Source organism: Hipposideros armiger, unplaced genomic scaffold (genome assembly GCF_001890085.2).
Source record: "Hipposideros armiger isolate ML-2016 unplaced genomic scaffold, ASM189008v1 scaffold_13, whole genome shotgun sequence".
In the NCBI taxonomy this organism is placed as follows: Eukaryota; Metazoa; Chordata; class Mammalia; order Chiroptera; family Hipposideridae; genus Hipposideros; species Hipposideros armiger.
The window spans coordinates 4,567,986-4,592,554 of record NW_017731363.1 but is presented as its reverse complement, the minus strand read 5'-3'; the positions used below and the strand labels follow the sequence as shown (position 1 = coordinate 4,592,554).

Here is a 24,569-nt window from a genome sequence, read left to right as displayed (position 1 = left end):
GGGTTCCACATTAACTGTGATCTGCCGGGCATTTCTTCTGACACTGAGATAGACCATAGTTTTCTTTCCTTTCCCTGTTACCTCATAAACCATGTGTTGATGAGCCTGCTTTAGTAACTGACTTATGGGGATGTTGGAAATTCTGAACAGAAATCCCAGCCATGCAGAATAATTGCATCTCTTGGGGAGGTGTTAGCAAGCAGAGGCAGAGCTGAGTGCTCTTGGGCTCTGGCTTCCATGGTGCTTTCTCTCAACAGTCCCCCTGAAGCTCCATGCAGAAGGCATTCATTAGTAAATCTTAAACAGTGCTTTCTGTGCTGCTGGCGGGACGCTGAGGGTGTCAGATCCCCTCAGGGCACACTGAGACTCGCTTAGCAGCCACGCTGAAATTGTACACCACTCACCTTCTCCTCGAATGATGTCTCACTCATCAGAGAAGTTTGTGAAAAACAGCCACTCTGAATAACTTTTGGGAAATGGGTACTAGGAAGTGTAGGAACAGCTGGCTAGCAGGAGATGTGACCAAGTAAAGTGCTTTGCCTTTTCATTTGGACCAGCTAGTGAACCCATTTTCATCTTTTCATGTTTTGGTTCCATATATCCTGTCTGAATTCAAATGGGGCACTTATAATGTCGGAGAAAACGTGGCCTACCTCTTAGAGGTATTTTTAAGTTGTTACCACAATTATGAACAAATAATAAATTCAGGACAGACCAACAGGTAAGCCTAGTCATATGGATGAAGCTTTCTTGTGTAGCTAATCCATGCCTGCCTCTTCCTTGTTCAACTTAACCTCACTTCTAATGTTTGAAAATTGAAAGTAGTAGATTAATAGTCTGGGGGAAGATTGGGCCATCCATCAATTCATCCATTCAGCCAACATTTATTCAGAATCTATATTTGCCAGGCACTGTGATAGGTATTTGGTGGATACAAAGATGTAAAGATAAGATTCTTGTTTTCAAGTAGCTTACCATTTTCGAGAACCGTGCTACTCAAAGTATGGCCTGTGGACCAGCAGCATTGACATCACTTAGGAACCTGTTAGGAATGCCGAATCTCAGACCTGCTCCAGACCTGTTGACTCTGAATTGGCATTTTCACAAGATCCCCAAGTGGATAGCATTCACGTTAACATTTGAGAAGTACTGGTCTAAATCATTGATTCTCAACCAGCTCATTGGAAGGACTTAGGGGCCTTTAAAGTCACTGATTTCCTGGTCCCACCCCCCCATAAATTGATTTAGTTGGTATGGGGTATATATCCCAGGCATTGGGATTTTTAAAAATTCTACAGTGATTCTAAATGTGCAGCCAGGTTTGAAAAACACTGCTCTACAACTTTGTTTTGCAGCCTTGACAAAATGGAGCCCAAGATGAGGTTATGCCTCATTCTTTTAACCAATTTGTAAGCAGGTGGCAAGTTTGTCTTTTGTAAAGATTTGAAGTGCATAGACTAGAGGCAGACACACCAGGACTCCCTGGTGACTTCCTGCTGACAGATTGTATGTCAGGAAGTAGCTCTTAGCTGGTCCCTGATAAGACAGCTGTGTGGAGTGGCAGAGCACTTCAGCCACATTCCCCAGGGCCCCTCAGGCAGGATCCAGCAGACCAAGGCATTGCATTGAGGTCTGGGCGAGGCCTTCCTCCTCAGATACACCTGGGGGCCTTGGCATCCCTCCCCTCAGCCCTCTTCCGAGTGTGTGAACTGATGCCAGAGGGTTTAACCCGAGGATGGCACTGAGTTACATGACAAATGCGTATGAGCTTAATTAAGAAGCTTTTCCAGCCACATTATCCCTGAAGGTCTCTGGGAGTCGCCCATAGAATCACAATAATGACAATAACAACGCCGGCAGGTGTGTCACTCTTTATACCTTGCAAAGATTTTCATGTACCGTATTTGCCGGCGTATAAGACAATTTTTTGGCCCTGAAAAATATGCCTCCAAGTGGGGGGTCGTCTTATACGCCAGGTACACTTCAGATAGACTGCCCATATAACAAACTCTGTATTTTGAGTGGAAATGTTAGGGGGTCGTCTTATACGCCCAGTCGTCTTATACGCCGGCAAATACGGTATATTTAGAAACTGAAACCCAGAGTTTTAATCACTAGTGGACCGTGTAAATATCAGATGGCCCAGGTTTGCTCTCTTCCCGTTCTCTGAGATATCCTGGATAACCCAAGCTAGTGCAGAACACAGAAGTTGGAGTACAGCACACCTAGGGCCGTGCTTACTCATTTGTTAAAAGGAAAAACATCATTTGTATCTTATGAGGAAAAATATCATATTTTACTCTAACATCAGCCTGGTGATAAGACATAGAGAAACCATTTTGGCCGTTTTGAGGACTTGATCATAGAGAGGGAACATTCTTTGTCAGAAATATAATTCTTCCATATTCTTGACTTGTGATAAAGGTCCAGGTCTATTTTCCTCTGCTTTTGTGCCTAGAGCTTGTTTCTAGTTGTTTTGGAAGCTTTCTTTTACTCTTTTCCACTGCAAACTCCCACCTCATTCAGAGACCATTCCCTCACTTGCCTATAGTGCCCTTTTCTCATCCTTATCAGAATCTCCAAATCCACTCAGGTAACCATTGTCTTAGGTTATGCGTGTGACCCTGGTATAATTAATAGTGTCCCAGGTTTGGAAATAAATTATATGGTCACCCTAACACTGCCTCTCTCCTCAGTGATCAGCTATTGCCTCATTGTCCTGCCTTCAGCCACCTCCTGCCATCCCCCTTGGGGACATCCACTTCCACTGTGATAACATTCTGGCCTCACAAGTCATTGACCACCTCTCCCTACATTTTGGCCCTGTCACTCATGGGTGCCACCTTGCCTCATATCACTGTTCAGTAGATGTTGGTTGGGGACCTCCTGGGAGCAAGCATTGCCTTCACTCTAAGCACCAATTCTTTTTTTTTTTTTTGAAGATTTTATTGGTGAATTGGGGGAGGGGAACAGCGTTGGGGAATCGGGGAAGGGAAACACACAAGTTGCTGTCCTTTTGTTCTTCAGTTTAGTTGTGGAGGATGTTGCTTCACTGGCCCATGTTGGTATTATCATTGTGCTCTTCCCGGGTGAGGCAGATCAGTCGCTGGCCTCTGGACGGCCGCTCACGGTGGCTCTTGGCAGCTCACGCTGGCTGCCGGCTGCTCACGCTGGCTGCCAGCCACACATGGTAGCTTATGGCAGCCCGCTGCAGCCTATGCTGTTGCCGGTGACTCATGGCAGCCCAGCTCCAGGTCGAGCTGTTGTTCAGCATCTTAGCTGTAGAGGGCAGTGTCACTGGCCCTCATATGTAGGATCCAAACCAGGGCCCTCTGGCATCCCAAGCCAGCTCTTAACCAACGCGCCACTCTGCCGGCCCCTAAGCACCAATTCTCGAATACTCTTTTCTGTGACTCCAGCTTCCCACTCTCTATCTTCCCTTCCTTCGTGCTTGGTGATCTTGCCCTTGACTTTTATCATTGCCTTGGTTCTTGCCCTCGTTCTCTCCTTCCAGGATGCCTGGCTTCTCTCAGTCCCACTTATTTTTAAACATGGCCTAGCATTCTTGCCGGTGTTTCTGCGCCCTATCAATTCACTGCGTCTGTCTCTCCCACCAGGTTCTGACCTTGGGAGCCCCGTGAGGACACAATGATTTTCTTTTTACCCCTGAATCCCTTTCCTATCCTGCATGTGTTAGGTCCTTAGTAAATAAATTGAATTTGTTGCTCTTTTACACTTCTGGAAGCACAGCCCTCATACAAACAATTCTCTCTTCATCGGCCATCAAAAAAGCTAGGTCTTTTGTCTGGTTTCTTGAAGAGGACTTATTTTCACTTCTCATTTTGCTGTCAGAATCGTTCCTGTTTTTCTTAAATTAGCTTCTATTAATAGGAAAAAAAAATGCCTCAGTTCTGTGTAAATCTCCATCCAACTCCAGACATTTTGACCCTGCGGCTATTTTCTGTCCTGCAGCAGGCTCCCTTTTCACTTCTTAGTATTCTAAGTCACACTGGCAATTTTCTTTTCTGAATGTGCTTATCTCATTCATGAGCCCTGTGTTTGTTCTAATACTAATCAGAACAATTAAATTGTGTTCTACCTTCGTGCTTACCCTTTCTTACCTTGAATTGTGCAATAATTAGCAACTGTTAGTATTTTCCTTAAGAAGCAAAGTATAGATGAGCCTTTCAAAGCCATTCACCACCAATGGGAGATATAATAAATGTAACATCATATGCGCTGTTTTCCCCTGGAGACGTGCATGAGTTCTGAAGTTATTCTGGATATGCTTTTGCTTATTAAAATTTTCATTATTGTTTTCTCACATATGAAGCAAAAGCCTTCATTATTGTGGTTCTTGGGTCACTGCTTGCATAAGGCTAAGGCAAAACATGAATTTGCACCATTTAGAAAGTTCAAAAGAAAGCCTTTTAAAAGAAACATAGCACTAAACAATATTTGAGTGCCTTTTGTGGACATAATTCTGTATCAGGTGATCTAACTTGAATCTGGAGGGAAGTCCAGTCCTCACATAAGCAAACCCTTCCCACATGAAAAGATCATTTGAAAAGCTGTTAGTGATTCTCTCCTCTTTGGTACCAGAGCTCTTGGTTGATACCTGTTACTGAAAAGGACCTTGTATAATATTGTGTGTCTGTCTTTCAGAGAAGTCTCTAAGTTCCCAGGGGTTGGGGATCACGGTCTCTGCATGTTTAATGTTCAGTGCCTACAGAAGGAACTTAAATATATTTTGCATTCAATAGATGTTTGTTGAATTCAATATCGTGAAGTGCAAATTAACACAGTTGTGAGTGTTAGAGAAAAGATAAAGCATTTGTCATTGTCACCTTCCTAAAGGTGAGTTTCAAGTTGGCTTTTGAAGAGGAGAAGCACTTGTCCAGAAAAAGAGGAGGAAAAAAGTGGCATTCTAAGGCATTTCCGCAGAATCAGAGCATTCTAGATGGAAAAGACTTAATTTCTAAGGGTTAGGAATAAAGAAATTCCACCCCCTACCTCCTTCATAAATTTTTCAGGTATCATTGATGACATAACATCTCAGGGTTGGAATAACCTCAGAAGCCTACCACCACCACCCCTATCAGTGAATCCCTTCTTGGGGGCACTGTGGGTAGATTGTTTAGGGGAGATGACAGGATCAGGGCCTGAATACTTACCTGGACTTCTCATTGTCATTGTCCAATAAAGATAAGCATTCTCTCATGTTTAAAGTCCTTCGAACCTTGCATTATTCTGGGTAAATCTGAACTTGATTGCTTCAAATGTCTTTCTTTTGTGGTATTGGTTGGGACTAGAATTTACAGTCTGTGATTAAGGACCCATTTCTAAAACCCACAATTTGTTCTTGAAGGGTCAGTTTATCCTGTAACATACCCTAGGGGCGGGGATGGTGGTGATCACTTCTCACTTGAGGTGGGCCTTATGTTTACGTAGAATCATCATGAGTTAAGGTAGGTAGCGACTACCTTGTCCTGCAGCAGTCCAAGTATTAGACTGCAGAAGGCCACAGAACTCAGGGTTAGAAAGAATCTTTATTGATCCCACAAATATTTACTGGGCATTGTGCAATGGGCTGGGGGGTATAATGTTGAAAACTCAGATGTGTTGCTCACATTGCTGGAATGTATGATCTCGCAAGGCACAGTGAGTTATATAAGCCATGGCCCTCCCGGGGCCTACGGCCAGGCCCTAGGCCAGCTGCACATCTGCTGCGTGAGCCCTTCTGGCCCCTTCCCCAGCCCATGGCGCTGTGGAGGACCTTGAGGAGGCCTTTCCTCAGGCCCTGAGCATGATCTCTTCATTTACTTGAGCATTTCCTGATTCAGATGTAACTTTAAAAGTCCTCTGTGTTCATAGCTTTTTTTAATTTTTATATTTGGAAAACCTTTGCTCATTTTGGGCTTTAGCTGGAAGTTGTTGCTAACAATCTGAGGCTCAGATTTTTACTCAAGAACGTGTACTTAACAGTGATGTGTATATTGTACATACACTGAGCAGGAAGAAATGCCCAAGTGAGGAGGTTTACAGCAGGCCAGCTGAGCCTTGGATTGGGGTGGTCGTAGTAGAATTGGACCTCGAGGACAAATGCGGGATAGGTTATAAAACTGGAACAAATAAGACTTCCAACCAATTGGATATGGGGGAAAGCAGAAGTGGCTTTGTGGCATAAGGAGAACCATGAAGCTATTAAGCTCAGGATGGAAGCTTGGCCAGCCCTTGCTCTCTCCCTAGCACCTGGCACAGAGTAGGCACTCAGGAAATGGTTGAGGGGTGAATGAACAGAATAGGGACTATTCAAAGGGAAGCAGGTTTGATCTGGAAGAATAGATTCATTCATTCATTTAGTAAGCAAACATTGAGTTCTGTGAGGTGGGGGAAGGGCTTTTCATGATGACAACTGCGTCCCATCAACATCGAAAGGAGAAGGTGAAGGAGAGCTGTGTATTAATGAGCTTGCATAAAGTGTGATTTTTTTCTGATGCTTGGCTGACTGTTGGAAAGCCCTTTTTAATTTCCACAAGCTTTTAGACAGGCTAATCAAAGAGGACTTTTGTGCACGTGAAATTTTCTAAACCTCATTTGCAGTTAATGAAATAATTTTATTTCAGTAACATGAAAATGAAGAAAATACCTATCTTCCCATCTTTAAAGAAAAAGAAAGATCTTTTTGATTCAGGGCATCTAACAGCAGCACTGGGTTTTGAGTCCCAGCCAGCAGCTCTAGCACACTTAAGCTTTTGTTCTCCCATCTGACTTTGGGGCTTGTGCAGACTTCGTCTTAAGTAACCATTGTCACATTGATAGCGGCCTCAAGGAAAGGGCCTCCATTCTCTCTAAAAGGGACGCCAGACCTCTCTGGAGGGTGCTGGCCCCATTTCTCACTGTCTGCTCTCCCGTTTCCTAGGACTGCATCGACGTCGGCTGGTGGGAAGGAGAGCTCAACGGCAGACGAGGAGTGTTCCCTGATAACTTCGTGAAGTTACTTCCACCGGACTTTGAAAAGGAGGGGAATGTAAGTCTCCGTGGCTTTGATCTCAGTGCTGCACATGCTGTCAGAATTGCGCCTTCCCTCGTGGCGCTTGAGATGTGAGGTGTGGGGAGTTTGGTGTGACGTGGAAGAGCGCGAGCATTTTAGTTTGATGGACCCAGGCTCTGAGCCCTCAGCTGCCTTAGACCCCAGTGTGTGACTGTGAATAAGTTCGTCAACTTCCACAAGCCTCAGTTTCCTCCACTGTCAGCTGGCAACAGTGATCCTTCTTGTGGGGTTGTTGCATGAATAAACAAGATAATGTGTGTGATGCACTTGGTGCAGTACCTGCCTGGTTAAGTACCCAAATAAATGGCAACGACCCTGGGGTGCTCCATTTGCTAAGTGGACTGCCTGTGCCCTGTGTAGCAGCACATCCATGGGGGCCAAGTGGCCGATATTGTGGAAGTGGCTGAAAAGCACATTGTGAAGCTGAGGACGCAGAGAGAGGCCTGCTACCCTCCTTACCCTGTGTGTGTGTGTGTGTACACATGTACACATACATATATGGGTATGTATGTACACACATCCACGTATGTACAGATACACAGCTCTGATCTGGGCTTTCTCTTTCTTTGTGGACCCCATTTTATGATGCCCTTGTTTAAATGAGCCAAATTCATCTTTGTTTGCCTCACTCCAGGTGTATTGTTTTTCTGTCAGTGATGTAACAAGAAATGTTGAAAAATTAGGAGCACTTTATATCATAAAGGGGCAGTGATTTGGTCTTATCCATCCTGCTCTGCACCTAAGGTCTCTTTGCTCAGACTTTCACATGACCTCTGCGTACCGTTCCCAGCCTGGGCTCTTTTCATGCCCACGTGGGCTCTGTTACTGGACCATGAACCTGACCTTCACTCATCACCATTCCCATTGAGCTGAGGTTCAGGAAGGATAGCTACAATATTGGAGGATTGGTTGCCAAGGATACTAAACGACATTGGTGGTGTATGTGTTGCTTGGATGAATGCATGTAATTGTTTAAGAAGCTAGATGGTATCAGTGCCCACTGAGATTATGCCCTACAGATTGTTATGGTTTGAAGCCTAGAGCCACACTTTTTAGGCTTTTTGATAACTTACTTTCTTGTATTGCTTAGCTGAAGGGTGTTCTGTTCCACACTGGCGATTCCTTCTTGGAATTGAGTTTGGGGTCGAGAATCTGGATTCTGCTCCTCAGTGTTTTCTAGACCCTTGAGACTTATATTTGGTCCATGGACTACACTTTATCAGCATCACCTGGAGCTTGTTAGAAACCCTCTGGCCCCACCCCAGACCTGGTACATCAGAACCTGCATTTTCACAAGGTCCTCAGGTGATCTGTTTGCATATGACAGTGTTAGAAGTGCTGGTATAGAAGCAGATATCTGTCTAAGTGATGACAACCCCACTTTCCAGTTCCCACCACATTTTAGGAGGGGGATAAATGTACAGAACAGAGAAGAGCTCACCATGCGATAAATACATTTTCCACCAAGCAAAAGCATTTGAGCTGTCTTGACTGATGATGATCGATCGCAGTGGTGGGTTATCAGTTGACAGAATCCATCCCTGACAGAAACAGATGCTAACACTTAGTAATGACTTGATAGTAAATGTTTTCAAACAGTACGATACAGGAATGGAGTTTTGCAAACATTTATAGAGTGCAGTGGTTGAAACCCTAGGTGCTGGCATCCGATAGGCCTGGGCTTGAATCCTGGCCCTGTCACTTACTTGTTCAGTTCAAGGCCAACTCACTGAATGTCTCTAAGTCTCAGTATTCTCATCTGTAAAATTGTGAAAATAATCGTACCTACCTTGTTAAACCCTTGAGATTAACGGAGGTAATGCATATGAATTCCTTAGCATAGCGCCTGGTACTTGGTAAACGTCCCGTGCATGTTAACCATCCTAGTGTTTGTAATTACTATTACTACAAGTGTGGGAAGGCTCCAGCTAAAACTGCAGTAATGATAGAAATCTGACACTGGTCCTTTTTGCTTCAGCTGGTCAAATCAACACAGAGTGACCTTGGTGTCTTGGTGAACTTCCATGGGAATCCACATGAATCTAAGAACTTTGATGGAAAGCCTTTAAAAGGAAATCTAACATTTATAAAATATATTTGTAGAGACAAATGAGCACAGAATGGCATACGCTTCATGTTATTTCTCATATTTTCTTCAGGATCTTCTGTCTGACAATTTTGTTCCATGTTCATTCATTCACTCTGTATTTACTAGGTCCCTTACCCTGGGCTGGCCATTGTGCTAGTTGATGGGAAGTGAAGAGTACACAAGGTGCCTTTGTGCGCTCAGAGTTGGGCAGCAGGTCTGCTGTTCAGAGCTGTAGAGACTTGCCAGACCTTTCCAAAAGGACAATGAGGGTGGGCCTCTCCCAGGGAGTGGAGGTGAGAGGGCCAACCAGACTGCGTGTTTCACCCTTCTCACCAATTTTTGCGAGCCCGGTAAAGGGTGTCACATCCTGACGCATTTGGAAGCCAAGACTGTGGTGACTCTTCTCCCTTTGGCCAAGGAATCAACAAGCACACTGTCCTACTAGACATTTGCCACCTTCTTGATTCTGATTGAGGTAGTGTGATTTTGAAGGCTAAGGTAAAGTCTGGATCATTCTTTTAACAAAAGGGCAAAGCCTGCAGTTGTCTACGTGGTGGCACCCTGCCTTCTCGTTCCCAGTCACATTTTAGTGGGGCATCAATTCACTGGGTGAGAGAGGCTCCATGGCATACTTTTCTAGAAACTCTGCTTTGTTACATAAGGTATTAAGGGAAGATTTCCACTGAAAGAGTGAAGTTGTCAGTGATGAGTGGCCTCATCTTGGCTTGCTCGTTGAGACATGCATGCTTTTGGGGGCCCCATGGGCATCTCTCCAACCTGAGACAAGCAGCCAACATCTCTTTGATAGGTCTTTTAACCTTGTCCTTAAGAAGCAGAAAACTCAATTTTAGAGAAACAATAGCCATCAGACAAAGTAATACCTACAGCTGAGATGTGGTTGTATAATATGACATTTAGCTTGTAAAAAATTCAAAGTATTACATCCTCTTTCATCCTTTCTGGTCTATAAAACCAGCCAACCAGCTTTGCATTTGTTGTTACACCAGCCTTTATCGCTGCACCCAGAGTATCAGTGAGTTGGTGAATGTGATTGGAGGAGAGGCTGTCGTTTGCTGAGTTGACTGTGCAAAGATGATTAGAATCATTAACACGAAGACACTATGTGAATGACAGAGTCTGAAACATGATTCTGCCACCGGCTTCAACAGATGTCATCTTGTCTTGCCAGTGGCTGGGGTTGCAGCCCTTCACCCAGAAAAGAAGATGATCTGTGATGATTAGGGGAGACGACAGCAAACAGCATTTATTCAACAGCAGACCTCTTGAATCAGTAGCACCACCGAAACATTCCCACGAGGCTGGCACATTTTCTTCCGGGGTGTGGGTTCAGGCAGTTACCACGGGCCTCTTGGAATTCCTGGCAGTCCTCCTTTCAGAGAGTGTTCAGTGGAGTCTCTCTCACCAGGGTGAGAAACGCTTTGGGGCTTTTCCTCAAGATATTCCCAGAGAGCACCCTTGATCTCTTGGTGCATATTTTAGAGTGATTATGTAAGCTATTTACCAGAGAACCTAAATTCAGCGGCTATCTGTTTATTTCGAGCCTCGATGATAAAATTGAGTATCAGAATGGAAAGATTAAAAGATTCCGAGAGCTCTAATGAAGCAGTGCTCGTGCTCTTCCACTATTCCTGAAGGAAAATGGGAACGTGGACTCTCGACAACAGCAGAAACAGCTTTTCACTGTCATCAAAAGAATTAGAATAAGTTTTCAGAAAGATAGTGTTTTAAGAAAGTCTCAGGCTCCAGTCCTTTTAAGGGAAACTGTTCAAATCGCCAGAAGATGTGACAAAATTGATTTGGAGGGCTCTTCTGAGTTCGTGCCTCCTCACCAACTTTGGTGTTGCTGAAGTTCCCATAGGTGTTTCCTTAGTGAACCCTCCACAGTGGAGGGTCTGCCTCTTAGCCCCAGGGACCCACAAAAACCCACTTTGAAAGATTTCTAAAGATGCCCACGACTGTGATGCAGGCTCACTTTTGCCAACTCACAGACACTTTACCGGGAGCAGGCTGGCAGCTTACAAGTTGCAACAAGAACTGAAATGTCAGCCTGCCTGGAACACATGGGTTGGCCTGCCCTGGGCGTTTGTTCCCTGTGGGCCTGATTCCTTAGAAGCCAGGTTCTACAGGAACCCACATTGATATGGTACTTTCTGGGAGGGCAAGGAACAGAAACAAGAGGAACTAGTTGTTGTCATGAAGGGCCTCGCAGGTATAGCTTGAGGCCCCAGCAGGCACCAGAAGGAAAGGCTTGCCAAGGAAACTATGTTGAATTCAGCTAAGCCCGGATGATGCTTGCAAGAGCACTGCACCATTGGCCTCGGCAGCTCTGCATTCTTTCCTGTTTCTGTGGCTGACCAGACCCTCCCTGTTCAATATCAGTCTCCAGACACATTGTGGTACAATCAAGTAGCTGTCCCATGTTCTCGATTACAATTGAGTGCCGATCTGAAGATCATTCCACTTAACTGCAACTCTCGAGATCATTCTAGGTCACTCAGCAGAAGTTTAGCAGGTTCCAACTTTTATAGGAAAGGCAGTCTCTTCCTTGATCCTCACAATGGCTAATCCCACTGTACGTGAATTTTGCTGGTTTAACTCTTGACTACACTCTCTTGTCAAAGTTCTTAGGAGGCCTCTTGCCTTAGCTCCCACTATCTGACAACCCAGTTTATGAAACTGTTCTCAGTTAAAATGTTTGGTTCCTAGCCATGTCCTTCAGCCTTTGGAGAACCACTGTTCTTCCTAATTTCTACAGATGCCCAATAAATTATTCCCATTTTTAGTTTTCCCCCAAATAAACCAAATATGTGCTTCTAGTGAGCAGCATTATGAAAAATAATTCCTATGATGTGATTTGTCTGTACATTAGTTTTCTGAGTGGTATCACGTGCAGAGATGGGGATAGTCAAGGCATGAAACATTGCCCAAGTGTACAGCCTAATGACGGAGCCCTAACTGAGCTTCCCTGAGTGGCCTCGATGGTGTCCTTCTCTCTCCACCATTGGTACTTAGAGCCTGTACTCTTCCAATTGAGCAGCACCTCATTCCCAATATTCTTGCCTGAAGTGACTCTGTCTCATCGCTCCATCCGAACTGTAATCTCCTTGAAGGCAGAGCCTGTGCCCGGAGCATCTCCTTCATGGGGCATAATGGCATGTGTCAGTCTATTTAGGCTGCTATAACAGAATATCATATATTGGGTGGATTATAAACAACAGAAATGTATTTCTCACAGTCTGCAAGCTACGGAGTCCAAGATCAAGGTGCCAGCACATTTGGCATCGGGTGAGGGCCCACTTTCTGGCTCATAGACAGCCATCCTCTCACTGTATCCTCACATGGTGACATGGTGGAAATGTTGAGGGAGTTCTCTGGGGTCCTTTAATATGAATGAGCACCAGTCCCATTCATGAAGGCTCCACCTGAATGACCTGATCACCCTCCGAAGGCCCCAACTCTAAACACCATAACATTGAGGATTAGGTTTCAGCATATGAATTTTGGCTCCATTCAGTGGACAAGCATTCAGTATATAGCAGCATGCATAGTACACGGCTGGCACTCAGGAATCCTTTGACCTTTGGTCATTTGGTGACAAGGTGTGCCTTCCCTTCCCTCTGTCCCTCTTCCCCTACTGCTGCTCTGTCCTGTACTCGTATGAAAAAGAAGGAAGAGTAGAGGGAGGGGCAGGGAAAAGCCAGGTTCCTTGTCAGGTTCCTCTTCCCAACGTGGGGGCCCAGGTCCTTCCATCCAGACATGCGGTATGGGCGTGGAGTTGAGGCCTCATTTTCAGGGTGGGGTAGATGGAGCGAAGGGGTGATCCAAAGGTTGACCTGAGAAAGCATCTTAGGGAGAAGCTGAATACCAGGGCCTGGGTGACTACCTCCTAGGCTGGCAGCCTGGATGGGCCCAGCCAAGAGGAAGATATGGGCCAGAGGCCAGAGGCTAAGGAGAGGAAACGCGAGAGAGAGCCTGCCAAAAGCAGGTTCTGTGGTGATTCTGGGATCTCCGGTGCTGGGGACTCTGTAATGTGCAGAGGGGCAGTTACAGACACTGTAACCACCCACATATAGCCTCAGCCACACACCTCATAGGTGTTGCCAATCCACCGGGGACAGTAGAGAAAAGGGCAGAGGGAGGCCCTCATGTGTTTCTAGAAGCATGAAGGGTGCCCTGGCGAGGAACTGTCCCTTTTGGTCTCCCTCTCCAGCCTCACACACAGACACATCCAGAGAACTTAGCTGAATGCCAGGAGGAGGGCTTCCCAAGGCCCAAAATGAACTAGTATTGGCTTCCAGAACCTTACCGTATTCCTCTAACAAAGCTCCCCCTATAGGGTACTAAGCCATCAGGGGTCCACTCTGGTTGTTTGCACCAAAGCACATGTCTAGGGCCAGAGCAAGAAGGCAGACCGGCTCAGGAGGCCAGGGACACAAAAACCCGCCTGGTGAATCAGAATTCCTGCCAGGGAGGATGGTTGAGCCAGGTGATGAGTTCTTTCACTTGAGATGGGCCACACTTGCCAAACAAAGGGCAGAGTCAGTTCCGAAAACCCTCAGCAGGAAGCAAAACTTGTCTTCAGTCCAGAACATTCCGATCTGTTTCCTTCCTGGTAATAATGATAAGAAATCAAATCTAGTTATTGTATCTTTTGAAAGATGGTGTTTGCTTCTCTATCCAAGCCAGCGCCTCAAAACATAGGCGTGCCCACAGGCCTATATGCCCTGCAAATTTGAGACCATGGAAGGTGCTCTTCTGTCCCAGCAATCAGAAAATGCTGGCTCATTGATTGTGTTCTGAACATTTTCATGTTGGCTCTTTTTAATGAATTGCCACAGTCTGGACATGGAGAAATGTGAGTTCAGGGCCCACGTTGGCTACCACCTAGCTATTGACGTGGCCCCCGTAGGCCTCAGCGTAGCTCTAAGGTTCTCTGGTTTTAGCATCTACCTGCAAATCGAGCAGGCTGAAGGCACCTGGGTTTGGAGCTGCAGTGTTTTACTTTCACCAAAGAGGGAGGGATAAAGAGAATAAATAGAACATGTGCCTCTAAAAATTCATGACTTAAAAGACTCACCTGAGTTGAAAGGATGTTTCTATCCGTGCACCTGCAGGAACTAGTTAATGCTGGTAAACTCCACAGAGAAAAGGTTGAGTTAACTGCTTAACCCGGAGTTCCCCGCATCCCATTTCTTTATGTAGTCACAATTGGACATTTTGGGGACTATCAACTAAGTCAGTGCTTACGTCTTTTCATTTGAGAATTGTGAGGTCCTGTGATGATTTTTTGACTGTCACAATTTGCTACACATTTACCCAGTCTGCCTTTCACTTCCCCGTCTTTCCATTGCATTAAAAGAAAAAAAAATCATTGTAGGCTCATGTACAATTCTTGATTAGTCTTTTTTGGTGGGGGGTAGAGGAGGGGGGTGGCAATGTAGAGCTACGTAGAACCCTGGCCCTGATTTTGTGTAGCATTACCTTAAAAGACATCTTATTTGAAAATGGGGCATCATCTTTCATCTAAGGAGGCAGGAAGGCTACGTTTGACGTCATCAGAGTGAAGTTAGTCAGGGAAAAAAAAAGGAACCTGAACCTACCCTGCTAAGAAGCAAATCAGGCACCTGGCCAGTGTTGCTCAACGTGGCGGATGCCAGACAGCTCACAAACTGTTCCTTCCTTTCAAAGCTGCCCCACCTGCCTCCTCAACTGCCAGGTTGCAAACAAAACCTCACACCTCTGCCTCCTTCCTCTGCCACATTTATGCAGACACTTTACATGACCACACTTTCACACACTGTTAGCCCAACACATCCCATCATGTCTCTCTCGGTGCCCCTCTGCTCTGCCTTGTCTGATTTCATATATCTACTACATACCAAACCTGACATAATACTAAGGGTTTGGGTTGCTTTTTTTGTTTTTCATAGTAATCTTGGAAAATATGATGACTTATAATTGTCTTTTTTTATTTGGGGTCCTGTGGTTTGAGGCAAGGTTGCTGGGAGAATGGCCTCGGCAAGAGGAGGCTCATGTGAAATTGGGTATAAAAGTTTTCAAATCAGCAGAGCGTGAGGAAGACGTCTGCGGGGTGGCATTGTTGGGACACGGCTGGGAAGAATTAGGCCACAGGGTGTTGGCAGTTTCGTGACTAAGAAATTACTCAGATCCTGCAATAAAGGAAGGTTAATTGGCAGAGTTTCAGTGATAACTTCATTAGGTAAACACACATCTGTCCTCAGTCTACAGACAGACAAGGGAGGAAGAAAAGGAAGAAGTCGGGATGGAGATCTAGAAGGGGCTGGCGAAAGGGGAAAGAGCAGGGTAAGATCTGTGCGTTGGAAACAGAGCCATTCGGGTAGGGCCTATATGCAAGGCAAGGTGACCCCTGAGCATCTTTGTTTCTGTAATAAAGTTTGTACGCATAGAGACCAGACAGAAAAATATTAAGAAGGAAGCACACATGTATCCACCCAAAATCCTAGAGATCACCACTATGAATTTCTTGCTTTCCAGTCGTGTTCTCCTTCTGTACAGATTTTAACATAGTTAAGCTCATACTTTAGCTGCAATTTGATACCCATTTTTGTTTTTTTTTCATTCTTTCAACTTTAACATACAGAGTTCCCTGTGCTTTTGTAAAATGCATGTGGTTTATGGCCATATGATAGTTTGTCCTGTGGATGCTCTCTGGCAGGCTGGACCCTTGACAGTGGTTAAGAGCTCCCTGTGGGTCAGACAGCCCTAGGCTGGACTCCCAGCCCCCGGCTCCATTTAATAGGCTGGTGACTTGGGGAATGACTTCATCTCTCTAAGCCTCAATTATTTCACCTGCAAAATGGATGTAATAGTATCACTACTTACAGAGTTGTCACGAGGATTAAACAAGGCAATGCTTATTGACTCCCTCTGCTTGTAAAACTGCCTCCTCCCAAGAGGGAGCTAATATTATCTCCATTTTACAGATGAGAAGTTTCAGCTAGGTGAGGTCACTTGCCCAATGTCCGTACTAATAATTGAAAGAGCCAGAATTTGTAGTGACAGATACTGAAGCCCCCCGCTCTTGCCCACCATGCTAACTACTTACTTAGGGGTAACTTGGCCAAATCACCCAGCTAGTAAAGAGCAGAGCTGAAATGTCGTTGAATCCAGAGCCTAAGTGCTATGATGCCCCCTGAGAAAGTTCCTTGTGGGTTTCATCTTCTCTAGGTTTTCCTTAAACCCATTTTTCCAAGTGCCCTGGTGTGGCATCAGGAGCTGGTGGGTCCGGCTGAGGATGGGCAGGTGCATTTGCAGAGCGCAGAAGACAGTCTGTGAGCTTTTTTAAAATCACAAGTATATATGATGCCCAGAGAAGGTTCGGAGAAGTGTCAGCAGCGACATGGATCCCATGCTCAAACATTCCCCGTTTACATCTTGCCTTAATGATTTTGATACTGAGATGGTTCTTTCCTTGCCTTTGCCCCCTTTCTCCCCTGTCTAAGAATGATGTCCAAGAATTGTGTCCTGGCTGGATTCTTGGCCCCTGAATCACTTGCCCAGTCCAGCCTGACCCTCTCTCTCCTACAGTCAATCTTGGTGAGCAAGGAAATAGCCTAGAACAGGTTCAGAGATGAATGCCATTGATTACATTTCTGCCTCGGTCACCTATAGAGCGACAGGATGTGAGAGTAAAACATATAGCAGCTGATAGGCAAAGACGCTCCGTTCCAGTTTCCAGGGTACAGTGGTCTGGAGGGAGGGGAGGCTTGCAAATGGCCTGCCAGCCCTGGGAGGGAAAGGGTCAGAAGGCTTAGAACCCTACCCAGTTGCAGCAGCCCCTGAGCCTGCATTTTGTTGAAGGTCCCACATCCAGAGCAGATCTGATTTAAAGCCACCCCAGTGACTCTTTCTGAATCGCTTGGTTATTCAGCAGATTAAATCTTAATTGCAAATGCGGTTTCAGCGTAGGAGTACCATTGTGCTTGCTGGTTTCAGGCCATTTTTGCTGAGCTGAGCTTTTCCAGAAGGCTGTTACAAATTTAGAAAGGGGGAAATGGTATTTCATTTGTCCATCAGAGTTTTGTTTTGCAGACTGAATTTATTTTAGTGTTTGTTTAAAGGTGCCAAAACCTGACATCCCTGGAGAGAGAATTGCACAATTTTTTTCGAGCGCTTCTCTGGACTGTCCAAACTACATCTAGAAAACACTGTCTGTGGTCCTTATGTGAGAGGCCAGGCTTGCCAGCAATCTCATGTGGTATCATTTTGATTAATTTTTCAGAGACCCAAGAAGCCACCTCCTCCATCCGCGCCTGTCATCAAGCAAGGGGCAGGTAATGTACCTTTCAGTTCCATCAACACGATGTGCGTCTTTCTCTGCATTTATGTATAGTGTCCTTGGAAGAGCTGAAGACTCTTAGATTCAGTTGCCACACATTGCCAAATTGGGAAGTAATGGTTTGGTTTCAACAGGCAGGTTTTAAATAACTGCTGTTTTTCCTAAGAAATCAACATGTCATTAAAATGTATCCCTGATACAGCAAAAAAAAATTTTTTTTAAATGTAGCCTCCCAAAAGGAATAACCAGAAAGACTTGGCATTGGAATAAACCAGTTTTGTCTGCTTTGCTTTTGCTTTTTTTATAAACTGCTTTTGATGAGAGAAGAACCTAATTGTCCTCCTTTGCCTATGCGTGCCCAATCCAGGGTCAATTTGGGGAGAATCACTTCCCACAGGTCATAGCGTCACCATGCATGTATAGTGGTGCTGAATTTTCAATGTCTGCCCTGTGTGGTTAACCAAAATTTGTACTTACTTCACTTACCCCCAACCAAAAAATGTTTTTCTAGCAATATGTACTTTTCCTCGTGATTCTTTTTTAATCTTAAAAAGAGTCTAATTCACTTTTTCTGTGTAGTTCAGATGTCAAGGTTGAATAATATAGAAAGACTTGATGTTGGACGTTTGGTAACTCGTTGCACACTGGATTCTCATACATAAAGATGATAATTCATATTTCCCAATAGAACTCCTTATAATTGTTAAAAACTAATTATGGGAAGAAAGCCCTCCGTGAATCCCTAGTTAAGAGGCATTAAAAAATTAACAGCTGAAACAGAAGAAGAGTAGGGGTCTTCTTAGTTCTACACACTTATAATTATATTTCTGTAACATTTAAAGTATGAATAAAATTCCAGATTGGTTATTCACAGATTTAATAACAGTGATTTTTTTTAAAATTTCTATTGGCCCACCAAGTTGGGGGAGGAAATCAGCTTGACCCCAAATTCCATTCCCATTCCCTTCAGCATAGTTGAGAATTACAGAGTTTAAACCCTGAAATGGGATGTTAATTATATCTCTGCTCTGCCACCATCCTCATTTGCATTGAGCAGTTTAATTTTGCCACCTAGTGGCTCTGGCGGGATAAATATTTTATTGTGTCAGAATTAAAGCAGGCTATTGATTTGCTTTTCTCTGAAGACCCTTTTCCCTAGAGGCCTTGGTGATAGACGAGAGACCAAGTTGATGAGTTGAGTGGTCCAAGGCTCAGGTAACCTAGAATGTTACTAGGATTGGCTTCTTCATGGTAGTAGAATTGTTCGTTCCTCCTAGGAATGATACTGGACTTCTTCATTATTTTAAGGAGACTATATTGTAGCATGGTAGGCAAATCCCTACCCTTTTACAAACAGTTCTACCAAAGGTTATGCTGGATGTCTGTGGGGCAAAGCAAGATGGCATTTGATCTTCCTAGTTACTATTACTGCTCATTTATCGTGCTGAATGATCTTGGGAACAGCTTTGTGACGGGGAGGCAGATATTCAGATTTTCCCCATCATCAGCTTTCCTTGTGTTTGATTATTTGACCCCCAAAAAAATCAGGTATGGAATTGACAGAAATCAGATATGTTCTTTAATTTGTAGTGAGTCATTGAGGAGATTTAGGTAAAGTACATGTTCAGTGGATTTTTTTCTGAAGTTCTTTTGGCTCCTGATGCTATGTAAATGCGATTTTAGTACCAAACATCCATCGGTAGGGCTGGTCATGTAAGGAACTTGTCAAGAGCTCAACCAAGTCCATAAATCAGAGGAGTACTTGTGATTGGTTTCACGCTTAACTATTTTCCAAATGTTCTCATGTGTCTAAAGTCACTGACACCAATGAAGACCCCAGGGGAGGGAGCAGCTGCGGTCTACATGGGTAAAGAGGAAATGCTATTGGTGCATTTGGGAAAATGTAGTACTTGAGGGATTCAGATGCCAATTGAAAGGACTTAGGGAGAACCCCATATCTTCTCTGAACATCCCCCCACTTAAGAAATATGTTCTAGTTACTATTGCTGCATAATAAACCACCCCAAATTCGGTGACCTAAAACAACATTCTTATGCCCATGAGTTCTGGGGTCAGGAATTTGAACAGGGCATGGTCGGAGTGTCTTGTCCCTCTGCTCCATGATGTGTGGGACCTCAGCTGGAAATGCTGGACCCGCTGAGGCTGGAGAATCCACTTCGAAGATGGCCGCTTCATGTTCATGTCTGGCTCCTCTTGGCGGGGGTAGCTGGAAGGTTGGGCTCAGCTGGGGCTATAGGCCACAGTGACTACACATGGTGGCCTCAGGATAATTCACTTCTTACATGGAGGATCAGGATTCTAGCAAATAAAGCATTAGCTACATGGCCTTTGAGGACATAACCTTGGAAATTATATGGTATTGCATCAGCCACTGGTTGAAGCAAAGCCCACCCATATTCCAGGCAGGGGACGTAGACCTCACCCCTTAATGGGAGGGGTAGCAAACCATTTGAGGCCATATTTTAAAACTGCTACAAAATGGAATCCAGGTCCCTGTGAAATTCCTTTTTATTTGCAGAGCACAATATCCAGTGACCCCTTCTTTGCATATTTTGAAGATTGACTTGTTGATTTATTTATAGACAGCCCCCTCTCCCACCCAGTAATTTCCTGTAGCTAATGTGATGCCTAAGGAAGTCAGATTTAAACATCAGAAAATATTAGTACTGTTCTTATAAATTAAGGATGTATAGGCAGGCAAGCTTAATGACATAGGCCAGAAATGGCTTCTGCTCAGTATCTAAGCAGCTTGCCAAAGTACACCAGCACTCAGGGAAAAAAATCTATTGCTGTACCTAATAAATATTTGCTGTACCTAATAAATATTTTAAATGCTGGTATGAATAAACAAATAGAGAAAACATTTTCTTATCACTGTTATCCTTTTCCCTCTAGGTACCACTGAGAGAAAACATGAAATTAAAAAGATACCTCCTGAAAGACCAGAAACGCTTCCAAACAGAACAGAAGAAAAAGGTATGAAATCAAGTCTTCATTGGCACTTCTAGAACAGCAAGAGACGGAGCTGTCTGTCACAGGGCTAGTCTGGATTACCTACAGAATTTGCTTTTTCTTTGGAATATGGTGATTATGGTTTTGTTTTGATTGCTTTTAAATATCCTATTTTTAAGGAAATAGGAGAGAGGGTTATGTGGCGCTTCTTTGGGCCAGAATTTCTCATGGAATGAAAAACAACCAGCCCAGTCACTTAACACATTGGGGCTCTTCCATCCCAATCTTCCTGCCATCACTGCCTTCCCCACACCAGCAGCATCCTCGTCCTCTGTCACTGCTGAGCGTTTGACTCTGGCTACAGACACATGTCCTTGGTTAAGAATTCTGGGAGAGGGGAAGGAGCGTAACGCTGGAAGAAGTGTCTGTAGTGTCCTGAAGATGGCCATTTGCAGGGAAGTAGCTTAACCTGTGTCTCACACAGTCATTTTTATGAATGTGTTTGACTCCTACTGTTCTGAGCATCTCTCCCAAAGAAATCTTCATGCTGTGGAAGGACTCATTTTATTAGGTGTCTAAGATTTGATCGATCACACATTTTATGGGTAAAGTGCTATGTTATTATTATGAACAGGAAGCAGAGCACATTCCATTTTTAAAAAGCAGTTATTTGTAAGTCACAAGAGAAATGCCGAATTAATGAATGTAATTATTTGGAGGTGCTCCTGGGTGGCCTCATGAAATTTTATTGTGAAATTTAATATTTTATATTAGCCTGCCAAAAGTTCTACCAACATTGTGACTTCTTAAGAAGTTATACCTCTTTCTCTCATCATAAACAGTTAAAACTTGAGTTGTGGCGTCTCAATGTGAAGGCCAGGTCTGTGTCACAGATCAAATAGTCATCAACTGTGTACCATGCAGATAGCTCTTTGATAACAGTATGTGTGGTGACATCACCAAACACTGCCCCCTGTCCTCCTGGATGACACATGGCTAGTTTCTGGTTAATAGCCAGGCTCCATGATGAGTTCTCTTCCTGTTCTGTTCCATGCTAACATATGGACTCGGCTTATGTGTGAACAACTGCCCTGGTTGGCAGGCCAAGTGGCTACACAAGTTTGGTTTCTTCCCCTCCCATGATCCCTTGTTCTGTGCCACAGTGGGTCAGGAAGGCAGAAGCCCTAGTCAAAAGCAACAGAGAAGCCAGGGAGCCAGCCCCACCCTGAGACTTGGCCTCCCAGTTACGTGGGCACGAATCCCCTCTCCCGTTCATTCTGCGGGCTGCTGGAGCTCCCATTTCTCCCAGAGGGAGGAATCTCCCCTCCTTTGCATTTCAGCCGAGACCTCCGTCCTCTGCTCTTCATGTACCAGCAAATGAGTTCCTAGCATCCCTGGATGGAGCATATTCCCCCATCAAAATATTGTTTGGATGAGCACCATGACAGCTACACAATAGCTGATGGGCTTTTTAAACCTTTGCCGATCAGCCTGGGCACCCAAACAATGTGAGTTTGTGTTTGCAAGTAAAATGTTCAGAGTTCCAGCTACAAGTGGGCATAGGGAACCTGCTTGTCTTCTAGTGGGCAACTCGCAGAAGTTCTGTCTTATTAAGAGGAATGCAGATGCCTGCTTTCTACACCATGAACAGGGCAAGGCTATTTGGAACAGAAAAAAATGAAGCCATCACTGAACGCTGTCCAGTTTGGCTGCCAGATCTGGCTTTAACTTCATTTTAATAGCTCTGACTCCAAAAACCCTTGGAAACCAAATACCTGTGAAGCCCCAGTTTACCTTCCAAGTTGAAACTGTGCAAAAAGAATCCAGATCTAGTTGTTCCCTGAAATGCTCCCCCCGTTATCGGCTTTTGGCCCTTTACACAGGCCGACCAGAGAGACGTCAGGCCTCTTTCCTCCCTACACCCAGCAAGTCCTGTGGGTCATTTACCAAACCCGTCAACCATTTACTGAGCACCTGCTATGTGCCAGGCACCATACAACGTTCTAGAGACATGACCAGACATGGTCCCTGCCCTTAGGACTGACAGCCTCCAGGCTGCCCCAAGCATGCAGAAACCCAGAAAGTATCCAAGTGAGCCTGTTTATACAGGGCTGCCCTTTGTGCTCAGGTGAGGAAGTCAGTCTGCCTTTGAGGATGGGTCCAGCTGTTCAGAAGGGAGCGTGATGGTGTCATATTTCATCCAGGCCTGATAGGTAGGCCTGATGAAGGATGAGTAGGAGTTTGCCAAGGGTGGTTAGTGTCTGGAAAGGCCCTCCAGTCAGAGGGGCCAGCATGAGCAAAAACAAACTGTGGGCTGTGGCTCCACAACTTGACAAAGAATAAGAGATGCTCTTCAGTGTTCAAGTTCATCTTTGCACATGGCATCGGTCATTTTTTAAAGCACGAAATAAGCAGTCTGCACCTAAGTACTCTCACTTACATTAGATCTGTCTGTCTTCTTTATGCTTTTTTCAACAATGACTTAAAGAAAGACCAGAGAGAGAGCCAAAACTGGATTTACAGAAGCCTTCTGTTCCTGCCATACCGCCAAAAAAGCCACGGCCACCCAAGACCAACTCTCTCAGCAGACCGGGCGCGCTGCCCCCGAGGCGGCCTGAACGACCAGTAGGTCCCCTGACCCACACCAGGTACTGCTCTGCTCTCACCACTGGGGATGTGCATGGGGGCAGAAGAGGGGTGGCTGTGGGCCATAGGAGAGGGATCTTGAGTGTGGCCGGCTGCGGGGTGGGTGGGATAAAGCTGCCCTTCCACCCTCTAGCAAAGCTGTCTGAGGACCCTGCTGCTTCTGTCCTTGCTCTAGTGCTCAGGGTAGAAGTGGGTGTGAGGCTGGCAGGCACAGCGTGGGTTGCAAAATTAGCAGATCAGGATCAGGTACCCAGGATCTAGGCATCACTCACAGGCAGGGATTTTCCCTGTAGGGCAAAGCCAGCTGCCCTTCAGACTGGAAATGCGGGAGCCTCACCCACCTTCATCCCCTGTATCAGGTGCACACGTCCCCTGGCAGCCCCATCCCCTGACCTTCTCCCTGCTCTGTGGTGCCTCCTCCCACACCCACAGGCTCCCTCTGCCTTGACTGCACAGCCCAGGAACCCAGGACCTGGCATGGCAGGTATTGTCTTACTGTACATGTCTCTGAACTATGAGACCCTCAAAGGCGAGGGACATGCTTTGCTCAGACGTGCGTTATAAGATGTGCATGGCAGAACTCAGATTTGTTCCCTGGCTGGCTGGACTCATGTGTTAGGAATGTGGAATCAGAGTTGGACATGGTGCCTTCCAGACCTGAGCTGCCGACCACAGAGCAAGGAAATGTGTTCTTGCCACAAGTTCATTGCCAGAACTTTCTACCATTACATGTATACTGTAATGGTATACCAGGGCAAGTTGTGGCCCGGACATTTTTACATGTACCTGTCAACACACAGTCACTCAGCAGATTTTTGTTCTTTTCAGCTAAGTGTGCATGGTGAGAGCCTCATGGGGCTTCACAGTCCTGGGGTGAGAGTCAGGTGGGCTTCCCGGCTCATGTCTTACCCCGCCTCATAGGAGGAGTACAAGCCTCAGCGAGTCACTGCCCCTCTCACCTCACTCTCTCCATCTGTAAATTGAGAGTGATAATGGAATGTGCCTAGAAGGATGGAATGCGGTAATTCCGAAGAATGTAGCCCCATGCCTGCAAGTCGACGTTACTTTCATTGTCATTTTTTATTATTGCATATCAAGCTGGGTATACTGCAGTAAAACAAGAATAGCTCGTTTACTTTTTAGAAAAGATTTTAAAATTGTAGTAAAATACACATTACAGAATTTACCATCATAACCATTTATAAGTCAGTTCAGTGACATTAAGTACATTCACATCGTGCAGCCATTGTCATCATCCACCCACAGAACTCTTTTCATCTTGCAAAACTGTACCCCTTGAACAATAATTCCTAATTCCCCCTCCCTCCAGCCACTGACAACAACCATTCTTTCTGTCTCTATGAGTATGACTGCTCTGGATACTTCATATAAGTGGAATCCTACAGCATTTGTCTTTTTGTGACTGGATTATTTCACTTAGCCTGATGTCCCCAAAGTTCACCCAT

At 45.1% G+C, this 24,569-nt stretch overlaps 1 protein-coding gene across 5 annotated transcripts in view; it reads left to right on the top strand.

The window, feature by feature from the left end:
- The window catches only part of SH3KBP1 (SH3 domain containing kinase binding protein 1), a 353,239-nt gene that overhangs the window by 268,029 nt on the left and 60,641 nt on the right, over positions 1-24,569 (top strand). For all 5 annotated transcript variants that reach the window (XM_019667291.1, XM_019667284.1, XM_019667278.1 and 2 more), the window contains 4 exons: positions 6,923-7,030; positions 17,428-17,479; positions 20,401-20,481; positions 22,946-23,105. In XM_019667291.1, the coding sequence (XP_019522836.1) occupies positions 6,923-7,030; positions 17,428-17,479; positions 20,401-20,481; positions 22,946-23,105 (401 nt within the window). The remainder of the gene's footprint in view (positions 1-6,922; positions 7,031-17,427; positions 17,480-20,400; positions 20,482-22,945; positions 23,106-24,569) is intronic.